The sequence below is a fragment of the Raphanus sativus genome, chromosome 6 (assembly GCF_000801105.2).
Source record: "Raphanus sativus cultivar WK10039 chromosome 6, ASM80110v3, whole genome shotgun sequence".
Lineage (NCBI taxonomy): Eukaryota > Viridiplantae > Streptophyta > Magnoliopsida > Brassicales > Brassicaceae > Raphanus > Raphanus sativus.
The window spans coordinates 8,334,436-8,356,963 of record NC_079516.1 but is presented as its reverse complement, the minus strand read 5'-3'; the positions used below and the strand labels follow the sequence as shown (position 1 = coordinate 8,356,963).

The window sequence follows — 22,528 nt, the reverse complement described above, 5'->3', positions numbered from 1 at the left end:
ATTAAAAACAGAAACAAGGATAGAAACAAAAATAAAAACAGAGTCAAAAGCGTGATGTCACCTCATTTTCTACGGTGTCATCTTCTCCTCCAAATTCAATTTAGTACGCCCAGAATATTTATTTCTTCCTGTGTTTGAGATAAACTGGTGTGTGTTTGTACGTATGAATAAGAAACAAAGATGTGGTGAAAAGAGGAAGAAGAAGAGAAAATGTGTATCAATGGTGGCCACACTTTATTATATTGTTTATTGAATATTTATTTTAATAAATAATTCTCACCCGGTCACACATGTCACAATTGAAGGATAATATGGCAATTATGTATATTGTGCACAGTATATATCGATTTTTTAGGGATTTTAGATAGTGAACTAATTATCTTTTGTTTGAAGGTTGTAGAGCCCAATTTCCCTTAATATAAGTGGTACATTCATCTATTGGTGGGAAATTAATTGTTTGAACTATATATTCTTTTTCAGTTTTTGGTTCCTCAACTAATAGAGGAATATGTGAAGTAAAAATTTAAGGACATAACGAAATTTGAGACGAACATTGGAGGTTGAATTGGGTCAATGGTTGGTTCCCACTGATTCAATTTGTTTTCTAATATCCAATCCGGGTCAACCCAATCTTATGTCTATATTAGTCTCTTAACTTTTATAGTACCATATTATTATCGTAAACTCATATGAAAAATTTATCGCTGACTTTTTATTCAGGATTTTATGTTTTAATTGCAGTATAACCTAAAGAAAATCCTTAAAATTATATTTGTAACTCAAGGTGAGCATGTGTATTCTTTCGAATGATCCCACATATTTTACATTGAGTAGACACTACTTAGTGACGTGGTAAAATTTTCAAGCATATGAGAACTTTGGATTTGGACCTACTTAAAGATTGGACCTTAATTAGGGTCTGAGTATTTTTTGGTCTGTTTTTGACATGTACGACTGATTTCTATCAAACACAGTGGATTTGCATTCATGTCCCTTTAATCTTAAAACAAGATTTTTACTACCATATGGTTCATTGGTTTGAAATATAGATTAAGCTCGTAAATTTGAGGGTAAGAACTATATTTTCAATCTTGTAAAAATCGAACGCTGTTTTCGTCAAAAAAAAAAAATCGAACGCTGTCTATATATGTCTGAACTCTGAACCCTTTAGATAAAATGAATCTACAAGTGGGAATGGTTACAGGCCACAAGGTACAATGCAAATACTTTGGAGGAATCGTACAATCACAAAGCTCAAACATTCACCAACGAGGAAAGTCTCATTTAATACACATCCAACTGCTTCATATATATCCACCCAATATGCACATATTTCACATTTGTCGAAACAGAAGAAATTATCTAACCATCTCGCTTCGTTCTTTCACTCATCTCGTTGAAAGCCAATCTTTGTTACATGTAGTCACATTTCACCGATTTGAAAAATTAAAATACTTTGTTCAAAAATATATATTAAAATATGCCTTTAGTACAAAAAAAGAGAAAAAATGATCCTACTCAGAAACTATCTTTCCAAAAAGCAAATTTCACCGTCGATATATTCATGCTACTTAAGACAAAATAAATATATGACCAGATAAACTGAAAACCAAATTCATAAATCTGACCTCCTTGGAAAAGTGCCTTGATTAGTTATTCAGAGAAGAGTATCGAATGAATAAAATTAATATATCATATTCATATAGAATGATTAGACACAAATGTTTCACGGAATTAACCAATGGATTTCTTAAGGTCCTCAGCCTTAAATTAAATAAATTCATGGTTATTTGCTTATGTCTTTATACAGTTTCTTTTGTCAACATCCTTATTTGCACAAAACAACAAACATCCTTATATTTATTAATTTACAGCCACACAGATTTTTTTTTTTTGAACACACAGCCACACAGATATATTATTGTTCGTCTGCTTCTCACAATGTCCCACAACTCAAATGTTCTATATCAGTAATTCACATGGGTAATCTGTCTGAAAGAGAGAGTATGTGTGAGATTCGTATTTTTTGTGAGATCAGTATATGTCAATGAAAAATATATTACATAAAGTAACTGAAGCTAACCAAAAATAAACAAAGGGGATAAATTAGATCATAGAATTAAAATAAATTTAGTAATCTAACAAGGATGTGCTACCAGTCTTCTTGAAAAAAAAATGGATTTCTGAACAAAAAAAAATAAAAAATGCATGTCTTGTTTTAATTTTTCATGACTTTTTTGCCAGTTTCAAATTTTGAGAAAGTCGCTCCACGATTTTATAAAGTTTAGCAAAAAGGTTCCCGTTGATTTTCTAATTAAATAGTTATTTTAATTATTTTAAATTTATATAAATCTGAAATGATCTGTTACCTGGTGAATGAAGTGAAAAAGAGGGGAAATGTTCGGACAGAGAGAGTGGAATTAGACAAAAGATTCTGCCAAAATTAGAGGAAGATATCTCTCATCATCGAAATGACACATCCAACGGCTGAAAGAGAAAGTCTAACAAGTCTAGTGGCCTCTCTCTCTCTCTTTTCTTTTATATAAAATTTTGTATTTTCTTACCATATGTGAATAAAGGGCCTCGACTTACTTATAGCTTACTTGATCGAAGTTGCAGAGTTTACTCGCAGTAGTCCCCTGTCTTTATTGTTTATTGCATTAGCCCCCTCCCTACGTTTTTCTACATCATCACTAATTTTCTAAATGCTTTATGAAAAGACCCTTTTTATTGTTTATTTTCTTTCAGAGTGAAAGTGTCTTTCATTATTTGTGAAGGTTTCGTTTTTTTTTTTATCTTTTCTCCACATTTTGTTTGTCTTTCATGGTTAAGATTGCGACTGGCTGTCACCGTTTACGTCAAGGTTATTTTTATTTTTATTGTTCATACTCTTTGTCTTTCTTTTTAGGTTCGGTTGAAACCAGAAGGCGTCAAATAGAACTATAGAAATTAGAAAGGTCGTACCAGCAAATAATGGTCGAATGGAAACGAGTACAGCTTACACAAACAATCCAGTAACAAGTTGGTTCCATAACCAAAACAGAAAGGAAAAAAAAATTTCAGATATATATACATATACGTATATATATATAATACTTTAATACTCCGATATCTGTACTATAACTGAGAAATTTTGTATTTTAGAGTATCCGCAACGGCGGTCCGTAGCCGAATCCTTAGAATATAACTGATTAAAAAAATGCGAAATGGGCAAGGATCGGTACGGATCGGTCCATGAACAAGGCTTGGAAGGACCAAGTCCTTAGTGCACGTGGCGTGTGATGGTTGGGTTGGCGAGCAAACGAGTTTGGTAACACTGGGAAAAAATTAATGACTCTTCTTGTTTCTTTAATTCATATCTTGCCATCACCAGAAAATAAATTAATTTTTTTTTAAGGATTTCAAAATAGAATCCACCATTGGACTCACTTTTTCTAAGGATTCCAAAAACAGCTAAATTTTTTTTCTAACAACTTTAAGACCCCAATTAGAGATCCACCATTGTGGATGGTCTTATAGATCTTAAACAAGTTACTAAACACAACCAGAACTTTATAGATGAAGAGAACCGAATCTCCCTTTTTGACATTATATCTTCATGTTCGCTTTTTGTAAACTTCTTGATAATCTAGAAGTTCATAATATTTCCAAGAAACTATTAGCATTCGTCTAGCAACTAAATAAACTGGAAAAATTAAAGACACCGCATACTATAAATGAAATAGTGGAGATGTATTCGTAGATGTATTTTAATAGAGTCTATATCTAAACACAATCTACTGTTATTCGAATGATGATTTTAAATTTTATTTTTGAATCTAGCGTTGTTATTCAATGAATGATTTAAATTCAGTTTTTAAAATATAGTGTTATTTAACTTTGAAAGATTTTGAAATTCTTTGTATTTTCAATTGATTTCAAATCATTTCTTGTGAAGTTTCATGAATAAATTAGTGAATTTAAAATCTAAGGTATACTGAGAGATTTAAAATTCTTGAATTTAAAATTTTAAAATACGATGGATTGCAAATCACTGATTGAAAATGAGTGACACGATTGAACTTTACCGAACACTAAAAACATTTCTTTGTAGATCATATTTCTGAATAAAGTTATTTTTTTTGTTGAAAAAAGGTATGACTTGCGGCAACTTCTTCATTCATGCTGGTTTCGTTAACCCTCTTGCGGATGCATTATTATTTGTCGTCTGTACAAGTGCTCTTCTTTATGTATATATTAATATCTCTGTAGATAATATCATCTTCACAAACAATAAAATGATACAGTTATTCGGTTCATCAACGTTCCTGCCAAAATATTTTCTCTCAAGGATTTTGGTGCACTTTTGTATATTCTTGGAACGGAAGCTACTCGTAACTCATTGGGACTTCTGCACACACAAACCAAGTACATCACAAAACTGTACGTTCAGAAAAAGGCAAATATGCAATTCCCGTCTTATTGCCGATATGCTCAGTTGAGCATATCGTAGCCTCGGAAGGAGTTGTACTCTTAGCCTTGTTCAACCGTACTCTTAGTCCATAAGCCTGAAGGATGCTACTTTAGCAGTCAAAAGGATTTCCTTCTTACTCTCTGAACTTCATATACCGATCTCAACAACACGACAATGTAGGAGCAACATAATTTAAGTGTTAGTGTTTGATGGATGTAACAAAAGCTGCCATTGTTGCAGCCACTCTTTCCTCTTAGTCTATATATGTACTTATCTTGGTGACAATCTAAGCTCTTCCTTCTCTTTAGTTCTTTACCTAAATAAAGTTATTTGAGCTATATATTTCTATTTCAATAAAGCTCTGTAGAGCTGTAATATTTCTAGTGTCATAAATGTTATCAAACTTCTTCAAGCAAAACAACTACGAGTATCTCACATCAGCTCAGTTGATCAACTTGATGACGCTTTAACGAAGCCTCTTCTCCAATCCCGGTTCATAACTTAACGATAAAGATTGGACTGACTGAAAAACGTTCATTTTGGGGTGCATGTTGGATATACATCTATCTTATTAAAACAGAAACATTTCGTTGGACCTAACATTTATTTTGTAAGTTTTTAAATTAAATACACATTTATACTTTTTTTTTTTTTTTTTTTTTTTTGAATTGAATGTTAAATTTAATTCAAAAGAAAAAAACCTTATTACAAACTATGTTTGTCCTTTCTTAACTTTCTATACAAGAAATAGAGATCAAAATATGAAAACAAAACTTTTTGAATCTTCTCATCTATTTTGAAACCAGTACTGCATTCCTCTCCCTATCTCGCTATCTCCTTTCCTCTGAATCAAAGTGAATTTATTCCTCATATTCTTATCAAGTAGCTTCACCAGAAGAGCAGCAGGGACTCCCACTTCCCCATGTCTTCTTCGATTGCGCTCCCTCCATAACATGTATACAGACGCCTGAAACATATACTTCAAGATGAACAAATGCAATCTGCCTCGTGTCAAGTCTCTCATCATTCTGATTAACTCTCCCCACTTCACCGTGAACTGATCCTTCAATATACCTTTCATAAGAGCTTCCCATATCAGACTAGAGTAGTCACACTCGAAGAAAAGATGTTCAAGTGTTTCCAACGGTTCACTGCAAAGCACACAAGCCACATTTGTATTTCCACTCCAACTTCTCATCCGCTCTCCTGTTGCAAGTCTGCCTTTCATCGCCGTCCAAAGAATGAATGAATACTTTGGCGTTGAATACTTGAACCACACTGCATGATGCCAGTTACAAAGCTGATGTTTCACTCTTATGTACTCCCAAGTTTCCTTTGAGGAGAAGATCTTTTTACTCTGACTTTTCCCATTCATCCATAGTGAAACATCCTCTTCGTTCACTCTACTTCTTCTACTTCTCACTATTTCATCTTCCACTTTATTTAGAATCAGAACACGGTGAGATCTTCGCCTATGACTCCAACTCTCCTCTACTGTCGCAGTAGAAAGGATCCCCAAATCAATCCGGCTACCATCACTCAAAATATCCTTCAAACATCCCATTGATGACCAGTTCTCAAACCAAAAAGAAGTCTTCTTCCCATTTTTAACTTCAACTTTATACATTCTTTTTGCAAGGTCCCTGCACTTCAAAATCTTCTTCCACATCCATGAACCGCTTTGTGTATTTTCCTTAACCATCCAGATTGAGCTTTTCCTGATCAAGTAGATCTTCACCCAATTCACCCACATCGAATTTGAAGAGAGTATTCTCCATATGAGCTTCAAGCAGCTCACAGTGTTAACTTCTTTCAGTCTTCTTAGCCCCAACCCTCCCTCTTGCTTCGTACTACATATATCTGCCCACGATACTTTTGCTTTCCTATTATTTAACTCCGTTCCCGACCAAAGAAAAGCAGAGCAAAGCCTCTCAATTTCCTTTATGCAACCACTAGGAAGTCTAAAGGCTGCCATCCAGAAGTTTGCCAAACTAGTGATTACTGACTTTATCAATTGGAGCCTACCCGCGTAAGAAAGAAATCTACCAGTCCAAGAACTAATTCTCTTCCTGATCTTTTCTATCAATGGCATGTAGTCTAGGACCGTCATGTTCTTTGTCAGAAGTGGGAGACCTAAATAACGCACAGGGAGACTACCTGATTCAAAAGGGAAGTGACTGAGGATTTCATCTTGCTTCTGGGCTGAGACTCCTGCCAGGAACAATGTAGACTTCTCCAGACTTATTCGAAGACCTGACATCTTATCAAATGCATCAAAAACTCGCAGTATTTCCTCAACAGATCTCTTCGTTCCATCCGCAAAGATCATAAGATCATCTGCAAAGCATAGATGCGTCAAATCTATGTTCTTACACTTTGGATGGAAACCAATCTTACCCTTCTTAGCAGCTTCATCTATCATCCTTGATAAAACATTCATGCATATCACAAATAGATACGGAGATAGTGAACAACCTTGGCGTAAACCCCTCTTGCTTTGAAAGTAGCCTGCTAGCTCGCCGTTCACTTGAACTGAGAAGGATGCAGTAGTTATACAGAGCGAAATCCAATGAATGAACCTCTCTGGTAACCCGAGAGCTTTCAAAGTGTTAATGAGAAACGTCCATTGCACCGAGTCAAATGCCTTGGAGATGTCTATCTTCATAGCACATCTAGGTGAGATTGTTTCCTTGTGATAATCCTTCACTAGCTCAGTAGCTAGTAGGACATTCTCCATAAGCAATCTCTCTTTTATGAAGGCAGACTGGTTCCAAGTGATGCACTTTGGAAGAATCCCTTTTAATCTCTTTGCTAAGATCTTTGATATCAGCTTGTACAAGACATTACAGCAGGATATAGGCCTGTAGTCTCTCATCACCTTCGCTTCTGATTTCTTCGGGACCAAAGCCAATATAGTTGAGTTTATACCTTTTGGCAGGAAGCCTTTATCAAAGAAGGACTGAACTGCCACCGTAATATCATCACCAATCACTGCCCAAGACTCTTTGAAAAATTCTGAAGTATAACCATCAGGCCCTGGTGCTTTACTACCCGGCATTTTGAATAAAATACATTTGATCTCCTCCTTAGAGACATCTTTTATCAGCTTCTCGCAATCTATCTCACTACACTGGAACCCCAACAGATCTCTGAGTCTTTCCACAGTCGATCCATCAAACTCATCAGGTTGCTCAGACATGAAGTTCTCAAAAAAAGAAACAGCTTCTACCTTTATCTCCTCTTTGTTTTTTGCTATCCTTCCATCAGAGCATTGAATCTCATGAATTGTATTACGAACCTCTCTTATTTTCGCTGCATTGTGGAACACTCTATTGTTCCCATCACCTACATCCAACCAGTGTAGTTTAGATTTTTGCTTCAGATAATCTTCCTCCAAATCAGCCAGCCTCTGCCAATTTTTATAAGCTTTACCCTCCACTTTAATGTTCTCAGCTGTTGGATTAACCAACGTCTCCTTCTGCTTCAGACATAGGAAGTTGTATGCTTCTTTAGTTCTTCTCGATAAGTCTCCCAACTTTAGTTTACTTAGTTCCCTAAGCGGCTGCTTCAGAGTCTTAAGCCGTTTAGTTAGCAGAAACATTGCAGATGTTGAATTGAACAGAGGCTCATGATTTCTCCAGTGATCTTCAATCAAAGGAAGAAATTCCGGAAACTTTGCAAGAGCATTGGTGAACTTAAAAGGTTTCCTTCTCCTCTCCTCTTCTTTCTCTAACTGGATTCTACAGCGAAGATGATCAGAGCAACCCCCCGCTTCAAAAACACAGTAAGCATCCAACTTATTTAACCAAACTTCATTTACTAAAACTCTGTCGAGTTTTTTGCAAATCAATCCTTCTTCTCTCTTATTGCACCATGTGAGTAACGGACCTTGAAACCCCATGTCCGTTAATCTGCAGAAATTTGCAACCTCCTGAAACTCCCTCATACCAACTGGGTTCCTAGATAAATTCTCAAAACCCGAATGCTCATTACCCTCCAGAATCTCATTATAATCTCCCATAATCATCCATCTCTTACTTCTGAACATTGGCGCTTCGTAGTGATTCTTAATATCCTCCCACAAAATTCTCCTCTCTTCCACTGTATTCAAAGCATAAACAAACGAACAAAAAAACTCTTCTGACTCTCCCGGCAACAGAACTGAAACAGTAATAAGCTGATCACTTTTGTAGACCGGTGTCATTCTTACTGATTGCTCCCAAACCACCCATAATCTTCCTAAATGATTATGCTCATAGTTTGCCATGAAATCCCAACCCTGAAACACACTTGATACAATCTCCTTAGCTTTCTTCTCCTTTACTCTAGTTTCAATAAGACAACCAAACTGAAAATTATTATTCCTCACCCAGCTTCGCACCACTCCATGTTTTGTAGATTTGTTGAAGCCTCTTATATTCCAAAAGAAACCCCCCATTAGAGATTTTTAGTGGAACCCCCTCTACCTTGAACTACTTTATGGTTGATCTTTGATTGCCTAGGAAGATGCTGTCTTCTTCCCCTCTTATTCTCTTTCAGTTTTTCTTCCACACTTTCCTCCATTCTACTCTGACTTAGATCCTCCACTTCCTCAAAACCTTCTTCTTCTATTTCTTTTTCTACTATCTCATCATTTACCAACTCAATACCATTCTCATCCGCATTACTTAAAGCTTCATACCTTGATGGAGTAGTTAATACCTCCTGCACTTGCACTTTAGGACTCCTCCCTGCTTTCTCCATAGAAACTTCTCTCCATTCACTTTCCAGATTTTCAACTACCTTCATCACACTCTTACTGCTTATACTACTCTCTCCTGCCTCTTTATTGCCCTCATCTCCCTTACTGATCATATCCACTACTGTTTTTTCCTTACTCCTTTCATTTTCCTTTACCTCCAAATTTTCAGTGTTCTGATTCATCTCCTGCGCTTCTTTTTCGATCGTCACAATAGCAGCTTCTTTCTTATCCTTGCAGAATGTATCATAGTGACCCCATCTTCCACACTTGATACACTTTGCTGGTAACCATGGATATGTGAACTGAACTGTGGTGTCTTTCCCTTGGATGTTATAGCTGATCTTTTCCGGAAGTTCTTTAGTTAAATCTGCCATAACAAACACCTTAGCAATGTCAAAGTTCGTACAAGCTAAGGTCTCTGGATGCAAATGATCCGGAACTCCAGCTGCACTAGTTATGAAACTCAATCCCTCCCAAGAATACATGCTCATAGGTACGTTTGTCACATGGACCCAAAGAGGGATGAGACCCGCCCGTGATGCATCCTCCTCAGGTGACCAGTGCGAAACCACCATGGGTACTCCAGCGATGTTCCACATACCCCTCCTCACAACTTTGTTTCTGATCTTCTCTAGTGGAATCCTGATCCTCATCGTGTGTGAATCCATCTCATAGACATCAAACTTCTGATTTTTCTCACCAAAAGCCCAGATCTTATTCACAATCATATGAACCTTTGCTACGTGAGGAGCTGTTTCCAGGAACCTCGCGATCACAAAATCACCCCACAATGGATTAGCCTTTTCAATGACATCAATTGGAACTTCTACAGATTTTTTCCCTTCCGATACCGACATCTCAAACTCGTATTTCTTCATAACATGCTTCCCCTTTGTCACTGCGACCCATGGATTCTTAACGTTGTTGACCGGTGGAGAATGATCCGTCAGACTCCCCTCCGGATCCATCTCAACTGCCGGTGAAAGCAGCAGAGATCGAGAACCTTCGATCTATACACATTTATACTTTATAGTTAAACCTACATTAAATCACTAATGTTCATTTCTTTATACTACTATTCATGTTTCCAAACAATATACTTATTTCTTTATACTACTATCAATGTTTATAAACAATATATTTTTATACTACTATCAATGTTTCCAAACAATACAATAATTAATTTTAGTTATTTTATATCTATCATTTTCTCTTTAAAATTTTGTAGAAACGTTATAATTTCATAAATTGCAAAATAATGAACTTTAAAATTTGGATTATAAGACTACAAAATATGAAACTATTTCAATTTAAATCCAATTAGATTACATATCGGTCATCCATCAGTTCAATCGGTTAGTCTCGGGTTTAAGTGATTTTTTTAATATGAATATTTTAAAAACCTAAATTGAATTGTCAGATCTCCGGATTAACTGGTATAATCACAATCGGGTTGAATTTAAAAACACTGATTTAAATGCAAAAATATTTTAAATACACACTTTTTAAAAATTACCAAAATATTTGTTAAGTTACTAGTGAAATTTTTCATCGTAAAATATTCCGCGCTTCCAAAGCGCGGATCAAAATCTAGTATATAATTACAGATAATGATATAGTGTTAAGGATAATCATTCGTATAGATTTATGGTTATCTTGAGTTATACGATATGTTTTCTAAAGATCTTTTTTAATGCATGTAATGATGTAAATACTTCTTCGCAGAATCGCAGACAAGAACAAAATATTTGGGTATTTGAACACTAACAACATCTTACACATTCTGAGAAGAAATAGTCTAAGTTCTACGGAGACTCATCTTAGAGTAGGCAAAAGGAAAAGCACCAATCACGTCACGTGCCTGGTAAATTTTTTCTTTTGAGCTAAGTGACTGGTAAACCTAGCTCAGTTCTTCTGAATTATGTTCCAGGTTACGCTCAAATTCAACAAGGTTTTCTTCCTGTCAGACGCAAAAGGAAAGAACATGACGAATAATTGTGACACTAATCTATCCAATTGTCTCTTTTCCTTGTGTTTATTTAGGAACTTTCACATCCTTTCTGGTTCTATATATCTACAACTATTTTTAGATTCACAATTAGCATATATAGTAGGTTGTGCTAGTGGAGTCCGTGTTGTATAAAAAAAAACATTTCATATTTTAAAAACATCTTATTATATAAAGCTTGGTTCTTCAAAGTTACTAATTAACATGATCGTGACATGCGTCAATAAAAATTTTTAGATCGCAACATGTGTTAATCTATATTATAATTAAAAATATATATTAAGATAATAACAATAACTAATTTTGTTAAAAAGTAATTGTAAGTATATCTAATAGTATTTTCTATTTTAAAATCCTAAACAAAACATAGTTACAAATGATTATTTGATAGTTATCTAATAGTATTTTCTATTTTAAAATTCTAAACAAAACATAGTTGCAAATGATTATTTGATAGTAATTTATCTTTTAATATTTTTAAAGAGGTTAAAATTTATAATGATATAAAATATACATACTAAGATAACAAAAATGAATTTTGAAATAAATTAATTTTAAAATTTATTTAATAGTAAAAGAAATTTTTTTAAAATACTTAACAATATTCTAAAATTACTTAATAGGAAACTTGGTTCTTCAAGGTTGTTAATTAACATGATTGTAATACATGACAGTTATATATTTAAAATTGTGATATGTGTTAAAACTACTTCATAATTTAAAATAAATATATAAGATAATAAAAACGATTTTTGGTGAATTAATTATATAGTAAATTTCAAATTTTAAAAATCTTAAACAAAATATAATTTCAAAATATAATTTAATAGTAATTTCCTTTTTTAATAATGTGACATATTTTAGAATATCTCATGATTAAAACAATATATACTAAGAAAATAAAAAAACGAAATTTAAATTATTTAATAGTAAAAAGAAATTTTAAAAATTACTTAATAACATTCTTTTAGAAATATTATTTGAAAATAATTTTCCTTTTAATATTTTGAAGTTATGTTAGAATATCTCATGATTAAAAATATATAATACTAATAAAAATAAAAACAAATTGAAAAATAATTTTCGTAAATATTTAATAGTAAATTTTAATTTAAAAAATTATTTAATAGTAATTTTTAGAAAATTTCATTTATACAAATCTTAAAGAAGAGAAGTTTGTAAAATAAATTATTTAATACTAATTTTCCTTTTCCAAAATCCAAAAAAAGATAATTGTAAAAGCTTATTTGATATTAATTTTCCTTTTAAATTTTGACATTTGTTAAAATATCTCATGATTAATAAAATATATAGCAAGAAAATAAAAAAAAATTGTTTTTTTTAAAAGTAATTTTAGAATTATTTATTGGTATTTTTGCACTTTATTATTTACAAAAAAATAAACAAAAACATTTGTCAAATAATTATTAATACTATTTTTTGTTTTCTAAATTTCTAAAGAAAATATATTGTAAAACAATTGAGAAAATATATTTCTAGATACCTGATATTCCACATTAAACTGATGTTGATTTTTTTTTTCAAAAGAATATAATTGTCATGCAGTTAGTTTTACATTAGTTATTATTACAATTGTACTTAGGCGTTGGTACATATAGATGTAGGAGTGGACAGTGGCGGAGGCACATGCAACAACATGGGGGCAATGAACCCAGCAAGATTAAAAAATTTAGTGTAATTTAAAGCCAAATGTATATTATGCCCCTATTCATATTTTTCTCCCATACCTTTGTCTATGCATGCCCTCAATAATAATCTTTTCTGCCTCCGCCACTGGGAGTGGACATGAATCGGGTATTCGGGTTTTTGCAGATATTTCTGATCTGATCCATTTTGTCAAAATAATCAATTATTTGATCTAACTCGATTTGTATCCACACGGATATTCAGTGTTTCGGATATTCGGATAATTTTAGATTTTCGACCGGGATATCCGTTTCGATCCGTAATGATACATTAAAATTTGTAAATAAATCATAAATTCTAAAAAATAAGATAAAATAATAATAAACATTTTATTACAAAAATAAAAAATTTATTACTTTTAATAATTCTATTAAATAACTTAATAAATTTATTAAAAAGCACTATAAAACTTATATACAATATAAATTATATATATATATATTACGTCTTTACATACAAGTATATGTATTCATATAATGGATCAGATCAGATATCCATTCTTAATAATATTTGTATTTTTGTGATTTGTTTCGTTTCTTACAGATATTGCACATAAGTATTTTCTTTGCTTCGTAGAGTTAAAGATATTTGGAATTTCGTTTCAAATCGAAACAGATAAAATCAAAATTTACGGAATTTTGTCCAAATGTTATGCTATTTTGACTAAGTTAATGTGAGTATTATTCTTATGTGTGATTATGATTATGTGTGTTTACTTTGCAATGGATTGTTGTTAGTCATGCTATTAAGGAATTTAAATAAAAAAGAAAGACTTTCTAATAGAACAATGTTACTAATAACTCGCCTATACAACATGAATATTGAAGCCGTCATCAACTCAGAGATTATTCATATACCAAGACAACAGAATATGCAGGCGGATCGACTATGCACGAAGTGTCAGGACACAACCGTTTTTTGTTGTTCACATGGATGCAGAGTTACCGGCAATGGTTTTCAGAGACCGGATGAGAGTGTGTGTTTTTACGCTGATGACAAAAAAAAAAGAATATTGAAGCCGAAATCCTAACTCGAAGTTATGTGAAAAACAGATTTTTATTTCCTAGAAATAAGTCTCATACCAACATATACAAGATGACCTTTCAAAATGAACAGACTTCAATTTCCTATAAGAGTATTCTATGAAATGACTATCAACAAGAGTTAAGGTCAAAGCTTAAAGGGTTGGTCTATTTGTCAAGTTCAGTCTTACAATTATACGTCACCAATATCAAGAGTCACTAGAACTAGAGAACTTCAAAAATTTTAAAAGATAGCAACAATAGTGTTTTACAAAATACTTGTATATAGAAAAAAGATGTTAAAGTTACACCATGAATGATAAAGTAATTAAATTTGATGTTTTATTAGAATTATATTTAATATTTCGATGAATATCGATAAAACATATTGACTGGTATTGTGTAATATTAATATTTTTATTGTGTAGTTATTAATTTGTCTTACACAAATATAAACAATATAAAGAGTTCAACAGTTCTATATGTTTCAATTAACTATAACTAATATTATTTTGAAAAATAATTAAAAAATGAAGTATTTATTAAAAATAAAATATTTAATGTACTATTTAAAACACCATTATTATTGAAATATAATCTTTAATCCAAATTTATGTAAGGAAACAGATTATTGTTATTAAAATATCACAAATATATACTGAAAATCCATGAACTAACCTGAGAAAAATATTTTCAATCTTTTTGTGTGTTCGTGAAATTAAAACATCAAATAAACCCGTGCAACGCACGGATCCATATATAGTGTTTTATTAGGGCTGGACAAAAAAATCCGAACCCGAAAAACCGAACCGAACCCGATCCGAAAAAAGTAGCACCGAACCCGAACCAAAATTGATTAATAATCCGAACGGGTTCAAAATTTGGTATTTAAAACGCGAACCGAAACCCGATCCGAACCGAAGTATTTCGGGTACCCGAATGTATCCGAAATAGATTTTATACTTAAATATAATAATTATTTGATATAATGTATATTAAAAACATTCAAAATATATAAAGACACCTTTAAGTTTTCTAAAATACTCGAAAAATATATGAAAATACTAAAAAGTAATGTTTAAAATAGCTAAAGTATACTAAAAACACCAAAAATAGTTAAATATATATTGATTCTCTATCCAAATTCAAAGAAAAACCAATATATATGTTAAATTTAGGTATTTTGACATATTTTTTATTTAAATTTATATGTAATATATTATCTTTTTTATAGATTTTGAAATTTAAAGTATATAATGAATTTTTAAAATTTTAAAAATAATTTGAATGGGTTATCCGAACCCGAACCGAACCCGCAAAGATCCGAACCGAACACGAACCGACATTTATAAATACCGAATGGGGCTGAAATCTTTGATCCCGAAAACCCGAAACCCGAATGGACTGAACCGAAACCGAATGGATACCCGAACGCCCACCCCTATGTTTTATAATATACGAGTAATAGTATAAATATGATAGTGACCGACTTTGTTGTTATTATGTTGAGCGCTTTTTTTTCGTGCAACCAGTTACTCAAGCATTACAGTAGAAAAGGAGAACAAGCTCACTTTAATCTCTTCAAACGACTTTGATAAGCCAGCTTATCATGTGGCTTTGAACACAGGTCCATAACCTCAAACTTCATCGAAATGAACCTCCTGCATCTATGGGTTTCCAAACAAACCTCTCTTGAAGATATGAATTTTGATGGAGTGTTCTCTCCTCAAAGGAAGAATATGGGTAAATTGATCTCTCTTGGATCTTGGTCCCAACAAGAGGAACGTTGGATAGATTTTTTACATCCCTTGAAAATCTATGGGACTAAGTGTGAAGCTCTTGAAGTTGATTTGTTCCATAAACCACCGAGACATATTGTTGGAAAAGAAAGGATTGATGGTCTCCACGTTGATTGATTTCAATAACAGAGCCCTCATCTTTCCTCTCTAGGCATGATCAAAACAAAAGAAGTCTCGATCAAATAAACAACTCGCTAAGGTGAAACTGCATCGCTTGAGTTATCTTCTCAGAGGAGCACTCTTTGAGATTTTGCACATTGAAGGTACTGGTGGTAGATGAGTAGACTCGTATCCCCCAAACAGAGCAATATATGGAAACGAAGACTGATTAATGTCTACACTCCAATAGATGGTTCCATAAACAACTGATCCAAGACAGATTCTTGCGAAAGTATTGAAGAATTGAGGTAGCAATGTAGTAAAAAATCTGCCGGTTTAAGTTTTGAACTAGTGATAAGCCACAATAAATTTACCGGTAGACTAAGTAAGGAGATATCTTTACATAGGACTGAATACATGTTTTCCCAAAAGAAAGTATGTTTGAGAAGCGCCCAATGGCCAAACATATGGCAACACATTGGTACATGGTGCTTGCGACAAAATTATGAAACCGGTTATAGAAGAGGTCATAGCGAGATATGGCAACAATGATTCCCCCAGTACTAGGTTTCGTCGTTTTATGGAGAAATATCTTCCGTATCAACCGTCAAGTGCTCACAAAGTGTTTATGACAGTGAAACTAGGTGCTTCTTTACCTAAAACCTCAAGGAAGGGGGAATCTCTCAACTGCGTGAAGCTCTCTTCCTTCCACGGCCTCTGCTGCTTGTTGTTGCTGCCTTCTTTGATGCTTCACTCTGCTCGTTATCACTTCTTCCACTCTCAGAGCTTTCACCTTTGTCCGTGGACTCTTCCTCTTCCTCTGCAACTTCTTTCCCTGAATCTTCTTTGTCTCTTAGTGCTCTGAGTTTTTCCTTCTTTGCATTTAACACAGAAATGAACTACATCGACAAAACAAAAAAAAACAAAGACTACAATCAGTGCTACAACACGACAGCATCCTTTCCACTTCCACAAAAACTTGTCTGTCCCAAAAAAGGAAGCAATTAGAAAAGGTAATGAAGGATAACAGTAGACATGCCTTTGAATAAGTTGCATCCTCAAACTCATTTTTTCATTGCAGAGTCTTTCACCTTGCGTGAGGCATTTCTCAGCTTCACTTTTCATCTTATCAAAAGATCTTGTCTTATTCACAACTTCTTCCTGTGCAGTATGAAAACGCCAAATCATAAGAAACATATAAAACAAAGGAGTATTCATCATGTTCATTCTCAAACAGGACAAGAATGTCAAAGAAACATACGCTTAGCCTTATGTTAGCCTCCATAAGAAAATCCAAGATCCCGACAGTGATCTTCTTGCTGTCATGTGATAATTTACACTTCCACCTCCACTCGAGTTTAGTCCCTTCCTTCTCAAACGTCCAAGACAGCTGTGTAACCAAACACACAATCAAAGACCATTTCCTTCAGTAAAATCATTATTATCATATTGAACAGACCCGTTTAGATCCTTCAGGAGCATCGGAGAAGCTGTAGATCGAATTAGGCTGCTGAAACCCTAAGTACTGCTCGGCGAGGTGGAGATACTCCGATACCGGCTGGTCCCACTGCGCCGCCCGCTCCGCCAATTCCTCCTCCGTCGCTTCAGTTCCGATCAAACCGAGAAGAAGAAAAAAAATATTACGAAAACGAAAAAAACAGATTCGGAATCGTGTGGACTTTTTGTACCGTTGCAAAGCCAAGAGGAGGAGCCATCGGTGATGGAGATATCGAAACGAGAGGGATGCCAAGTTCCTTTGATGAATATCGGATCGGTTGTGCCGGAGAGTACGAGTCTGAGACACGTGTGCTTCGTTCTCTCCGATTCGACCATCGCCCTGTTTTTTTTTTTGGCTGGTCAATCTAACCATCGAGGCGACGACGATGATTTCAGTCAAAAACCTTTTTTTTTTTGCTTATGTGGATGCTGAGTCAGCACCACTGCATACGTGGATGCTGATTCATGATTCATCCTCTGTGTTTAAAATCCAAATTGTTAACTTGAACAGTTTTACATTTCATAAGGATAATAATAATAGTAATAATAATAGTAATAATTTTTGTTTTCGTTATATACTTTACTTTGAAGTTGTAATGAATTCATCATAAAACTGAGGAGTCTCTGAATCATTTTTGCTAATTTTTTATTTGATATGTTTTGACATTTTGAAAAAAAAAAATGTTTTGACATTTTGTTCTAATATCCTCATTTTATTTTAAGAATTAAAATACGATCTAGTTTATATAATAATTAAAAAAAATATTTTAGTTTTTAAATCTAGATAATATAAAATTTAGATTTATATTATTACAGTAAAATGATACTATATAATCAGGTTTTATATACAGCTTGAAGAAAACATTGAACCAATATTTAAAATAAAAATAAAAATAAGAATAACATTTTTTTTATTTACAAAATTATGTTTTATATACAGCTTGAAGAAAACATTGAACCAATATTTAACTTATGGTTGTTTCCTTGCCAATCCAATACCACGTTTCTAAACTGATAAAAAGTAATTGTGTGGATATGTTTTTAGTTTCTTAATTAATTAAATGATGCGCTTGTTGAATTATGCTTTTGTTCTGTGTGTTTTTGTGCATGTTGTAATTCTTACATTTGTAAGAATTATGAGTATATATATCGAATGCTAATTTATTTTGAATGAAACATAATTTTGTAAATAAACAAAATGTAATAGATGTATTTTGACAATATGACTACTAGCAAGTACGATAGTAGTTGTAGCCACACTTAAAACAATAGTTTGAATTCTTGTCCCTTTGTGCTATCTTAATGATTGTCTGGTTAGATTCAATATAGTTTACATACATAAGAGAATATTTGCATAATTTCCGAAAGAAGTTGCCCCACACTGACCTGAAAGTTAATCTAAATTAAATTAAACTCTTACGAGTAAACCAACCAAATCGTTGTAGTTTCATCTTAGAACGTTTGTTTAGGATCAAAAAGAAAAGAACAAGATAAACTGGAGTATTATGTATTATTATACGGTTACATTAATAGTTAATTACTAACTGGTAACTTTCATATATAGTTAATGTAATCGATAGAAAGTAAAATTAATTGATATAGAGCAAATTCATTATATTTGCTTTTGGAGTTTGCTAGTGAAAATAGTTCAACAACAATCATTCAAAAGATGCAACATTAAATATGTATTCGTGTTTTACTTACCAACCCAACATTTGATTAAGAAAAAATATATAGTGTTCTTTTCCTTCAAATAATTCGTGAGGGCGTCTATAAAAATTAATATCTAGCAAACCCAAAACTTTTAGTTTAATCTTACAAAAAGTTAATAATGGAGCACTGAGAGACGGTGTCAAGTAACGGTGTTAGCACCGACGAGGAAGGAGATGATATAAAATACTATACACCAACAACATAAATTGCACAGTATTCATCACCATCATTCTCAGAAGTCACAAACAAACACATACACAAGAGAGAGAGAGAGAGACGGAGCAGTTACAAGTTTCTCTCGCCTGTCACGAGAACAATGGGTGAGTATATCTTCTCTACTTCGATTTCACCTATGTCTGACTAATTGTTTGCTTAGAACTTTGTTTTGCGACTTCGGCTTTAGTTGATTGCGTTTGATGATCATAGTTACACAGAGGTCCACTTCCTCATCTGATAATTTTGCTCTTCATACTACCAAATTTTTTTTCGTTAAACTTATTTTCTTAGATTCCAAGAAACTTAAGGAAAAAAATCACTATCAACGCTTTAAAATGAAGGAAATATCAGATTTTTTCTAGCTGCATGCTCATTTTTTTTTAAATACAAGAAGCATTGATGAACAAAGCGTCTTTTCTTTGTTGATTATTCCTTGACTATGCAAAAAAAAGTTTGGTCGTGTACAGTTTAATTTATATTTTAGAGAAATTGAAAGTTGGATGACTATTATTATATTTGTGTGCTTGATTATGCTTTAGTATATATATTTTCCTTTAGAACAAAAGCTGTATTCATATTAAAGGTCCCACGTTTGGTTAGCTTAATGCTTTTAAGAGAATAATTTAGATGGTTAGTTGAATTCTTGGTCGTTTTCATTTGTATGTAAGCATACTTTGGTTCTTATACTAATAATAAAAAATTGAGTTGTATATTGTCTGTTATTTAAGGAGCTATAGTATAGTTTCTTCCGTTGAGTATATCATTACTGAATTATATCATAAATACGCTTGCGAGTAAGTTTTATCTCACCGTTACACATAGATTCTATGTTATGATATACCAACTTTGAAAATTCATGTCGCTACTATGTTTTAATATCCTTTTTTACTTAACTGTTTGGTGTTGTGACAGATATCTGCATGGATAAAGAGCCAGATGGTGTGGTGGTCTATGCCAATAGTGATTCTTGTGATCCAAACCAAGAAAATGTTTATGTACTGCCTCCCTTAGTTTCAGTATCACGCGACGAAGCCAATGGAAATACAGAGCTTCTATTTACAGAAGATAACACTGAAGTAAAAGAATATGATGTTAAAGAGTGTACTAATGAAGTTCCAGTTGTTAAGCCATTGGAAGATAGCAAATGTACTCTTTGCTACAACATTGCATCATTAAAGCATATGGAAGAAAAAGAAAAAAAACAGATTTGGAATCGTGTGGACTTTTTTGTACCGTTGCAAAGCCAAGAGGAGGAGCCATCGGTGATGGATATATCGAAACGAGAGGGATGCCAAGTGCCTTTGACGAATATCGGATCGGTGGTGCCGGAGAGTTCGAGTCTGAGACACGTGTGCTTCGTTCTCTCCGATTCGACCATCGCCCTCCTTTTTTTTTTTGGCTGGTCAATCTAACCATCGAGGCGACGACGATGATTTCAGTCAAAAACCTTTTTTTTTGCTTATGTGGATGCTGAGTCAGCACCACTGCATACGTGGATGCTGATTCATGATTCATCCTCTGTGTTTAAAATCCAACTTGTTAACCTGAACGGTTTTACATTTGGATAATAATAATAATAATAATAATAGTAGTAGTAGTAATTTTTGTTTTCGTTATATACTTTACCTTGAAGCTGTAATGAATTCATCATAAAATTGAGGAGTCTCTGAATCATTTTTGCTAATTTTTTTATTTGATATGTTTTGACATTTTGAAAAAAAATGTTTTGACATTTTGTTCTAATATCCTCATTTTATTTTAAGAATTAAAATACGATCTAGTTTATATAATAATTTTTTTTTAAAAAAATTATTTTAGTTTTTAAATCTGGATAATATAAGATTTAGATTTATATTATTACAGTAAAATGATACTATCTAATCAGGTTTTATATACAGCTTGAAGAAAACATTGAACCAATATTTAAAATAAAAATAAAAATAAGAATAACATTTTGTTTATTTACAAAATTATGTTTTATATACAGCTTGAAGAAAACATTGAACCAATATTTAACTTATGGTTGTTTCCTTGCCAATCCAATACCACGTTTCTAAACTGATAAAAAGTAATTGTGTGGATATGTTTTTAGTTTCTTAATTAATTAAATGATGCGCTTGTTGAATTATGCTTTTGTTCTGTGTGTTTTTTTTTATGTTGTAATTCTTACCTTTGTAAGAATTATGAGTATATATATCGAATGCTAATTTATTTTGAATGAAACATAATTTTGTAAATAAACAAAATGTAACCGATGTATTTTGACTACTAGCACAAAAGTACGATAGTAGTTGTAGCCACACTTAAAACAATAGTTTGATTCTTGTCCCTTTGTGCTATCTTAATTAGGGGTGGGCAAAATATCCGTAAATTTTGATTCGATTCGTTATTCGTTTCGATTCGATCCGAAAAATCCGAATATCCGTAACTTAACGAATCAAAGCAAATACTAAAATCCAATATCCGTCAAAAACGAAGCAAATCACAAATACTAATATTTTTAGAAACGGATATCCGATCCGATCCGTTATATACATATATATGTATAAATTATATAATATATATACTTTTATATATTTATATAAGTTTTATAATGTTTTTATTCACTAAATTAATTATTTAGTTATTAAAAATTTTGAAAGTATGTAATTGTTTTTTTTTTAAATAATGAAATATTATTAACTTATGTTTGATCCAAAAATGGTGTGTTTGTTGGATTCATAACAATGAAGAATCTAAGGAATAGATTCTTGAGGTTTAGAAGAAATCATCATAGAAATCAAATGAGAAAAGAACATCCAAGAGATTTTATTGATCAAAGATTGCATTACAAAATGATTTGAAGCAAAGTGAATCTAAGAATCTATAAAATCTCCATAAGGAAGTGTTCTAGATCTAAAAAGAGGAGAAGATCCTTTCTAAAGAGGAAGAAGCTCCTTATTTATAGAAAGATGGAGCCTAGGGCTTTCTAGTCAAATGGGCCTAGCTTATTGTCTAATGGGCCTTGAGAGAGGATGTAAATCCACCCCCAACAGTAAGTCCCCCCAAGTTCGTAGAGAGAGATGAAGTCGATCTCTGTGAATTTCACGAATAGGGTTTATTAGACAATTAGCTAGACACATTCATGCCTGCGACGACTTAGGCAAATTTAGTTTGAACTTGTGCTTAGTAGAAGGCGAGTTTACTTTAAACTCGTGCTTAATGAAAGACGAGTTTACTGGACTCACGCTGAGACAGAGGCGAATTTACTGAGAACTCGTGCCTAGTAGAAGG

General features: G+C 32.8%; 4 protein-coding genes across 4 annotated transcripts; 1 reads left to right on the top strand and 3 right to left on the bottom strand.

Annotated features, from left to right (window-relative positions):
* Window positions 1–5,240: 5,240 nt before the first annotated feature.
* LOC130495492 (uncharacterized) lies at window positions 5,241–9,021 on the bottom strand. Its single transcript, XM_056986897.1, has 4 exons — window positions 7,943–9,021; window positions 7,674–7,852; window positions 7,526–7,532; window positions 5,241–7,495 (listed from the first exon to the last, which is right to left on the bottom strand). The coding sequence occupies exons 1-4, from the start codon at window positions 8,889–8,891 to the stop codon at window positions 5,241–5,243; spliced, it is 3,390 nt and encodes a 1,129-aa protein (XP_056842877.1). The 5' UTR covers window positions 8,892–9,021.
* LOC130495491 (uncharacterized) lies at window positions 8,891–10,162 on the bottom strand. The gene has a single exon (XM_056986896.1). It carries the CDS (start codon window positions 10,160–10,162, stop codon window positions 8,891–8,893), a length of 1,272 nt encoding a protein of 423 aa, XP_056842876.1.
* A 6,016-nt stretch (window positions 10,163–16,178) lies between these two features.
* LOC130495961 (DNA repair protein XRCC4) lies at window positions 16,179–17,710 on the bottom strand. The gene is given in 6 exon segments (XM_056987637.1): window positions 16,179–16,728; window positions 16,869–16,897; window positions 16,900–16,990; window positions 17,091–17,219; window positions 17,289–17,431; window positions 17,518–17,710. Coding segments are annotated over 6 exon segments (753 nt in total). The 5' UTR covers window positions 17,663–17,710; the 3' UTR covers window positions 16,179–16,512.
* A 1,520-nt stretch (window positions 17,711–19,230) lies between these two features.
* LOC130495962 (uncharacterized) lies at window positions 19,231–20,858 on the top strand. Its single transcript, XM_056987638.1, has 2 exons — window positions 19,231–19,359; window positions 20,168–20,858. Exons 1-2 carry the CDS (start codon window positions 19,356–19,358, stop codon window positions 20,665–20,667), a joined length of 504 nt encoding a protein of 167 aa, XP_056843618.1. The 5' UTR covers window positions 19,231–19,355; the 3' UTR covers window positions 20,668–20,858.
* Window positions 20,859–22,528: the final 1,670 nt, after the last annotated feature.